Source organism: Eimeria maxima, genomic scaffold (genome assembly GCF_000499605.1).
Source record: "Eimeria maxima Weybridge genomic scaffold, Emw_scaff189, whole genome shotgun sequence".
In the NCBI taxonomy this organism is placed as follows: domain Eukaryota; phylum Apicomplexa; class Conoidasida; order Eucoccidiorida; family Eimeriidae; genus Eimeria; species Eimeria maxima.
This window is the reverse complement of record NW_013564793.1, coordinates 22,501-31,075: the sequence shown is the minus strand read 5'-3', so window position 1 is coordinate 31,075 and position 8,575 is coordinate 22,501. Positions and strand designations below refer to the sequence as shown.

The following is an 8,575-nucleotide window of genomic DNA, read 5'->3' as shown; positions in this document are numbered from 1 at the left end:
TATTACTGCTGCTGCTGCTGCTGCTGCTGCTGTTGCTGCTGCTGTTGCTGTTGATGCTGCTGCTGCTGGTGCTGGTGGTTGGGGTGGGGATGCTGATGGCGGTCGTGGTTGGTGGGGTGGTGCTGCTGCTGCTGCTGTTGATGGTGGGGGTCGTAACAGGTATGCTGTGTTCGTAAGAGATTTGTTGCTGCTGCTGCTGATGGTGCTGCTGCTGTTGTTGCTGCTGCCGTTGTTGTTGCTGCTGCTGCTGCTGCTGGTGTTGGTTGTAAGAGATGTGTTAATGCTATTGTTGCTGCTGTTGCTGCTGTTGCTGCTGTTCGGGGGCTTGTTGCAGGTGCTACTGCAGCAAATAAGCCTTTCTCCCCTTCAAATAGTATTGTTGTTTGTGCTGCTGCTGCTAGACTAAGACGGCTGCAGCAGCTGCTGCTGCAGTTGCTGCTGCAAGTAAGCTAGACGGGAGCTGTCTGTGGCCCCACTGCTGCAGCAGCGAGGCATACGAGCAGCAACAGCCAAGGATAAACAAAGAAATGCTGCTGCAGCTGGGCTGTTGCTGCTGTTGCTGCTGCTGCAGCTGCTATTGTTGCTGTTGCTGCTGTTGCAGCCACCGTTGCTGTAGCTGCTGCTGCTGCTGCTGCTGCTGCTGGGGAGACACCCAGCAGCAACACACATCCAGACTAAATGAAAAAACACGCCAAAGAGTCAACTCGATAAATTCTTCGAGTTAGGGTTTAGGGTTTAGGGTTTAGGGTTTAGGGCTCGCTACGGCGGGTCTGTATGTGGTTCCCGCGGCACAACACCGCAGGCAGCAGCAGCAGCAGCAGCAGCAGCAAGCAACAACCCAATTATATATTATTTATAATCAAATTATCTGCTTAATAGCAGCAGCAAAAGCATAAAATGTTCTAGCAGCAGATTGCTGTGGTCTGGCGGCGAGTAGCAGCAGCCGCAGCCGCAGCAGCTGCTGCTGCACAGCAGCAGCCGCAGCAGCAGCCGCAGCAGCTGTAGCTCTAGTAGCAGCAGCAGCTGCTGCTGCTGCTACAACATTTGAGTTCTGCATGCATTGCAAACAGCAGCAGCAGCATTAGCAGCAAATCATCAATTTATTTTCTTCTTTTATTTGTGTCTATTGGTGACACCAGAAACCCAGAAGACGCAGCAGCAGCAGCAGCAGCAGCAGCAGCAACTGCAGCAGCAGCAGCAGCAGCAGGAGGAGGTGTATATATCCCATCAAGCAGCAGCAGCAACAACAACAAGTGTATATATATACACCAATCTTTATATATCTATAGCCACACAACAACAGCAGCAGCAGGAGCAGCAGGAGCTGCTGCAACAGCAGCAGGAGCAGGAGAAGCAGCAAACAGCAGCAAAATCTAAATAAGAATCTATCTATATAACTACAACTATTACTAATAATACATCAACAGCACCAGCATCAGCAGCATCAGCAGCAGCATCAGCAGCATTAGCAGCAGCAGGAGCAGCAGCAGGAGCAGCAGCAGCAGGAGCAGCAGCAGAAGGAGAAGAAGAAGATGGCTCCTTATGTATATAAGAATGGTTTTTTTTATATAAATAAATTAATAAAAGATATAAATATATTTCCTTCTCCTTTTGTTCCTTTTTCTTTCTTTTTTTTTCCTTGTTTTCTTAATATTTATGGTATATTTATACATAAATCTTATTATAATAATAAACCTAATCTAGATATTAGTAAATATAATCAATTTATTCATAATAAACAGCAAGAAATACCAGCAGCAGCAGCAGCAGCAGCAGCAACAGCAGCAGATGCAGATGCAACAGATGCAGCAGCACCAGCAGCAGATGCACCACATTAAACTGCAGCAGCAGCAGCAGCAGCAGCAACTGGTGTAAGGATGCTGCAGAAAAAGCAGCAGCAAGGGTCGTATAGGAGGAGGAGGAGAAGCAGCAGCAGCAGCAGAAACAGCAGCAGCAGCAGGAAGAATGCTGCAGCAAGATACGGGCACTGACATGCTGCTGCAACACTGCTAGGAACAGCAGCAGCAGCAGCAGCAACAGCAATCGTGCTGCAGCAGTAGCAGCAAAATTTGCTGCAACACCGGCGAAATATGGCACGGTAGCAGCACCAGGCTTGCTGCTGCTGCTACTGCTGCTGCTGCAGTTATTAGCCCTCATGCTGCAGCAGCAGGATCTCCACCCGACGCAGCTGCAGCAGCAGCAGAAGCTGCAGCAGCTCAAGCTACACCAGGAGCAGCAACTGCAGCAGCAACTGCAGCAGCAACTCCGTTAGCCGTACTGCATCAACATACACTTCTCTATGTGCTGCATGCATGCGTTGGCTGCAGATGCAGCAGCAGCAGCAGCAGCAGCAGGATCCCCTTTATCGGGAACCATCCGTACAAGGCTCCACAGCGTTCAGCAGCAGCAACTGCAGCAGCTGCAGCAGCTGCAGCTGCAGCAGCAGAGGCAGCAGAGGATATATTAGCCTTTGCATAGCCATAGCGGCCTGCAACAGCTGGACCGCGAGCAGCAGCAGCTGCTGCTGCTGCTGTTGTTGCTGCTGCTGCAGCAACTGCAACTGCAGCAGCAGCAGCAACAGCAACAGCAGCAGCAGCAGCATTTGATGCTGCAACTATTTTTGTTGTTCTCTTAACTGCAGATGCTCCGCCGTCCCTAAAAGGTTGCAGCGAACGGCTAGGGTTTAGGGTTTAGGGTTTAGGGTTTACCCTATAGGGTAGAGGGTTTATAGTTTGCTATTTTAGGGTTTAGGGTTTAGGGTTTACGGCTACGGTCTTATCAAAGAAATATATTAATTAAATATTTAATTTAATTAATTATTTAAATAAATAAATAAATTAACTAATTAATTAATTAATTAATTAATTAATTAATTAATTAATTAATTAAACAAATAAGGGCGGTAACATTGATGTGTGTTGAGGTGTATAGACACCCCACACACAACAGCTAGCTAGCTAGCTAGCTAGCTAACTAGCTGATTAGCTAGCCGTTTAGCTAGCTGAGCAATTTAGATTGCTGCTGCTGCAGCAAATGCTGCAGCAGTAGCTGCTGCTGCTGCGGTGCAGCAGCAGCAGCAGTAGTCGGGAGTTGGGCAGCCATCCGTACGGAAGCTGCGCAGCAGCAGCTGCTGCAGAAACAGTAGCAGCAGCAACATGTTGCTGCAGCAGCAACATCTGCTGCTGCAGCAACAGTAGTAGCAGCAGCAGCAGCAACAACAGCAGCAGGTTAGGAAGCAAGAAGATACATTAGGCAGCATTAATCTGCATCATCATAGATGTGCTGCTCTTCTTGCTGCTCTTGCTGCTCCTGCTGCTCCCCCTGCTGCTCGTGCTGCTGCTGCTGCTGCTGCTGCGCTGCTTCTTTTTCTTTAAGGAGATCATCTGCTGTAAAGGGGGTTTTAATTACTACAGAAAAACCCGCATCTAATAATGCATGCAGTCTGCTGCTGCCTGCGTTGCTGCTGCTGCTGCTGCTGCTGCTGTCCTCGTCGTCATCATCTTCTCCCTTCTCTTCTGCTGCCTCTCCTCCTCCAGCAGCAGCAGCAGCAGCACCTTGCTGCTGCCTCTGCTCTTCCTGCCGCTGGTGCCGCAGACGCATCTTCCAATACTCCATCTCTTTCTGCAGCAGCAACACAGCAGCAGCAGCAGCAGCAGCAGCAGCAGCACAGCCCTTCATACCTAGCAGCACCTAGCAGCTACAGCAACTGCAGCAACACAAGAACGAACATCACTCGCAACAGCAGCAGAAGCAGCAGCAACAGCTAGAGCAGCAGCAGCACATACATCACCCGCACCAGCAGCAGCAGCAACAGCAGCAGCAGGAGGTACCAGTATATTAAGAAGAGCATTAGTTGCTGTTTGTGCATGCATTTGCGGCAGATTTGCTTCTATAGCATCTGCTGTATATACCATTGCATGCATATCTATATCTCTTCTTAGTTCGTCTTGCTGCTGCTCCTCCTCCTCCTCCTCGTCCTGCTGCTGCTGCTGCTGCTGCTGCTGCTGCTGATCGTGCTGCTTATTAGCATGATGCTGCTTATTAGCATACAATAGGCGCTCTGCCTGATCCTCATGCTCCTTCTGCTGCTCTTGCTGCTGCTGCTGCTGCTGCTGCTGCTGCTGCTGCTGCTGCTGCTGCTTGCTTAGAAGATCATCAAAGAAAATATTCCAACGCGATTCAAACTCACGCTTCATATTCTCCTTATACTCTGCAGCAGCAGCAGCAGCAGCAGCAACAGCAGCAGCAAGAGCAGCAATAGTATTAGCAATAACAGCATCAGTAGCAGCAACAGCACCAGCAGCAACAGCAGGAGCAACGGGAGCCACAAACGTCATTAACTGCGTAGTACTTACTATACGGCAACGGCAGCAACAGCAAAACAAGCAAAAACAGCAGCAGCAGCAGCAGCAGCAGCAGCAGCAGCAGCAGCAGCAGCAGCAGCTAGTACCTTCAATTTCTTCTTCTTGTTGTGTATCTGGCGGAGATAAATCTTCATCTTCTTCCTTCACATTAGAAAAGTTCGCTCTCTTTAAATCCGCCAACACTAGTGCCACACTGCAGCAGCAGCAGCAGCAGCAGCAGCAGCAGCAGCAGCAGCAAGAGCAGCAGCAGCAAGAGCAGCATATATATTCAAAAGGAGTAGATCAATTCAACATCTTAATCCCTAAATATTATCAACAAGAAACACCAAATAAATTATTCATTTATGTTAATTATTCTTGTATCTAAGATAAATTAGGGTTTAGGGTTTAGGGTTTAGGGTTTAGGTATGTGAGAATGCATTATCAATATTATTGACATTTATTTCTTGTGGAATTATTAAAATACAATTTTTTTTTTCTAAGAAAAAAAAAAATTAGGGTTTAGGGTTTAGGGTTTAGGGTTTAGGGTTTAGGGTTTACGTGTCTGAGAATGCATTAGCAATTTTATTGACATCTTTTTCTTGGGGAATTTTAAAATCAAAATTTTCTTCGAATGCCAAAGAAAAATCACCAAGACCTAAACGGCGTAATTTCTTAGATAGCTGCAGCAACTTCTGCAGCAGCAGCAGCAGCAGCAGCAGCAGCAGCAGCAGCAACAGCAACAGCAGCAGGAGCAGATGCAGCAATTAGCAGAAGCAGCAAGTAGGAGAAGCAGCACGTAGGAGGACGACAATGGAGGGAACGATCTAGGCAGACATGCAGCAGACTACAAGTAGAGAGAAGCTGCTGCTGTTACACCAGCAGCAGCAGCAGCAGCAGCAACAGCAGCAGCAGCAGCAGCAGCAGGAGCAACAGCAGCAGCAGCACGAACTCACAATGGCGGGTTGGCTCTCTTTGTCTTTAACAGTTTCTGCTAAGTGTTTACGCTCTATTGCTTTTGTTAGCAGCAGCTGCTGCTGCTGCTGCAGCTGCTGCTGTGTTGTTGCTGCTGCTTCTGCTGCAGTTAGCCCCAGCATCTCCCAGCCTACAGGTATACCTGCTGCTGCTGCTGCTGCTGCTTTTGCTCGAATTGCTGCTGTTCCTGCTGCTGTATGCGGAGAACCAGAAACAGCAGCAGCAGCAGCTGCTGCTGCAGCTGCTTCTTCTGCTGCAGCAAGAGACTCTGGCAGCAGCTGCTGCTGCTGCCGTAACCACCGCAGCTGCAGCAACTCTAACGGCTGCAAGAATACCTCAGCCTCGCTCGTGTCTTCGCTGCCCTCGCTGCTGCTGCTGCTGCTGCTGCTGCTGCTGCTGTTGCTGCTGCTGTTGCTGCTGCTGTTGCTGCTGCTGCCGCCAGTAGCCTCCTGATGCTGCAGCAGCAGCGGGCAGCATTCCAGGCCGGCCTCCAGCAGCTGCTGCACGTGCTTCCTGTACATCTTGACTGCAGCAGCAGCAGCACCAGCAGCAGCAGCAGGCGCAGAAAATTAACCAAAGAAAGAAAGGCATTGTAGTGTCTATCTATACAGCCCCCTCTCTGTGCCCCTTATTAGGGTTTAGGGTTTAGGGTTTAGGGTTTAGGGTTTACTCTTTCTTTCTTTAATTGCCTCATCTAATTGTTTTGAACTTCCAAGACAAAGAGATAACCATAAAGGTCTCAACAGCTGCACCACAAACCCTAAACCCTAAACCCTAAACCCTAAACCCTAAACCCTAGACTCCAAACCCTAAACCCTAAAACTAGAAAAATCAGCAAATTTTTTTGCGGCTTCTTGGCTTGGCGTTATTGCGGCACACGCACGACCTCCTCTAGGGTTTACTATTTAGGGTTTTTGCTATCTAGGGTTTAGGGTTTAGGGTTTAGGGTTTACTTGTTTATGTGTCTTATTAAGACCAACAGCATCACCTAAACAAATTAAATCCATCGCTCTTTTTATATCTTTTGTTTGTTCTGTTACTGCTCTTATTGCTCCAGCTATCTGAACAACACCAAACCCTAAACCCTAAACCCTAAACCCTAAACCCTAAACCCTAAACCCTAAACCCTAAACTTTAGAAAAAGAAAGGACAAACATGAATGAATACATATAAAACCCTCAACCTGTAGACGCGACGTAAACCCTCCTTTCTCCCCCCCTCTCCCCCCAGCCCCCCCGCTAGTGTACAACTTAGGGTTTAGGGTTTAGGGTTTAGGGTTTATACCTCTTGAGGTGTAGATACAAGACCATAAAGAATTAGTTGCTGCAGATCAGCAAGTATTGCTAATGTAAATCTGCTGCACCCCCCACAAGAAGAAACTTTATTTAGTGCTGCTGCTAGTAGTGCTGCACTGCTGCTGCTGCTGCTGCTGCTGCTGCTGCTGCGTAGCTGCAGATAAGGAGACAGACACCGCAGCAAAGATAAGGAAGGAGACAAAGCAACAAAAGGAGATCTAGATAGCTCCCTATACACCCCAACAAACCCTTTTCTTGCTGCTGCTGCAGGCAGCAGCAGCTCCATATCAATAGCTCCTGCTGCTGCTGCTGCTGCTGGAGTTGCTGCAGGAGTACCAGTTGCAGCAGCAGATGCTGCTGCGGTGTCGCCTCCTGCACCAATCTGCTGCTGCTTCTGCTGCTGCAGCTGCAGCAGCAAACTAGCTAGGGGAGACAAGGAGGCACCACCGCTAGACTCTGTCTGCTGCATTGCTGTTCCTGCTGCTGCTCCTGCTGCTGCTGCTGCTGCAGCTGCTGCTGCTGCTCTGTCAGGGACACTCTTGAGGTCCAAAGACAGCAGCAAACGATTCAGAAAAACCTGCGCATGCATTCAGGTGTATGTACACTAAACCCTAAACCCTAAACCCTAAATCTTCGCGCAAGTTGTGTGTGCTGCTTCCTAGGGTCTAGGGTTTAGGGTTTAGGAAATAGGGTTTAGGGTTTAGGCGGGTTAGGGTTTTTACCTCTTGATAGACAGAGCGGGTTTGCTGCTTCAAGGAGTGACGAAGGTATGCTGCAGCAGCAGCAGCAGCAACTGCTGCTGCACCAGCAGCAGCAGCAGCAGCAACGTGACCACGTAGAACCCCAACAAGATGTTTAGCAGCAGCAGCAGCAGCAGCAGTTGCTGCTGCTGTTAGTGTTGCTGTGTGTCTCTTAACAGCAGATGTAGAGAATCTCCTGCAGCAGCAAACCCCCTCATAAATAAAAATTAGGGTTTAGGGTTTAGGGTTTAAGAATTAGGGTTTAGGGTTTGGGGTTTAGGGTTTAGTTGTTTTCTTACCGAGCAGCTGATATGCGAACTGCTGCAAGTGCCTGCTTGCTGCCTCGGGTTCTGCTGCTGCTGCTGCTGTTGCTGCTGCTGCTGCTGCTTTGGGGAGGCAGCCCAACTTTCCTGCTAAAGGTGCTGCTGCTGCTCCCGCTGCCGCTGCTGCTGCTGCTGCTTCCAACTGCAGCACGAAGGAAGGACAATCCTTTCCTGCCAGCAGCAGGAGCAGCAACAGCAGCAGGACATGCAGCAGCAGGTCTGTCGTGGGGAAGCAGCAGCAAGGAGGCTATCTTCCTATTGACGTTGCTGCTGCACCAGTTGCTGCTGCTGCTGCTGCTGCTGCTGATAGGCCATGGCGATAGAGGCTGCATGCGGTTGAGCAGCAGCGCCAAGCTGCTGCGGCCGCCGCTGCTGCAGCCGCTGCTGCTGCAGCCTCTGCTGCTGCTGCTGCTGCTGTGACATCCTGCATGCAGCCCTCCAGCGCATATGATTGCCCCGCATCCCAGCAGCAGCAACACCAGCAGAGGCAGCAGCAGCAGATGCTGCCGCTGCAGCAACTGCAGTATATGCATGCTGTCTCGTCCTGGCGCGCGATGACTACGCTACTGCTGCCGCTGCTGCGCCTGCTGCTGCTTCCTCCTAGGCAGCAGCCGCTGCAGCAGCTGCAGCATTCGCGCAGTTCTCGCCCTCTTCTGCTGCTGCAGTTTGTCCTGTTGCTGCTGCGGCTGCTGCTGCTGCTGCGGCAGCAGCAGCACGTTATAATTCTTAGAGAGGGCGCTTCCTATGCGCTGGCGCTGAGTTGCTGATCATCCTCAGCAGCAGCTGCTGCTGCAGCTGCTGCTGCTGTTGCTGCTGCTGCTGCTGGCCCAACGGAGACAGTTCCTGCTAGGCAGTTAAAGTACAGCAGCAGCTGCAGCAGCAGCAGCAGCAGCAGCTCC

The 8,575-nt window shown here is 50.1% G+C and overlaps 1 protein-coding gene across 1 annotated transcript; it reads right to left on the bottom strand.

Moving 5' to 3' along the window:
* Positions 1–3,258: 3,258 nt before the first annotated feature.
* On the bottom strand, positions 3,259–8,099 carry EMWEY_00020530 (hypothetical protein, conserved; the record flags this gene model as incomplete). Its single annotated transcript, XM_013480399.1, has 11 exons — positions 3,259–3,621; positions 3,912–4,210; positions 4,451–4,557; positions 4,905–5,038; positions 5,300–5,844; positions 5,989–6,064; positions 6,272–6,379; positions 6,603–7,190; positions 7,336–7,412; positions 7,653–7,847; positions 7,940–8,099. 11 exons carry the CDS (start codon positions 8,097–8,099, stop codon positions 3,259–3,261), a joined length of 2,652 nt encoding a protein of 883 aa, XP_013335853.1.
* Between the last annotated feature and the right edge of the window lie 476 nt (positions 8,100–8,575).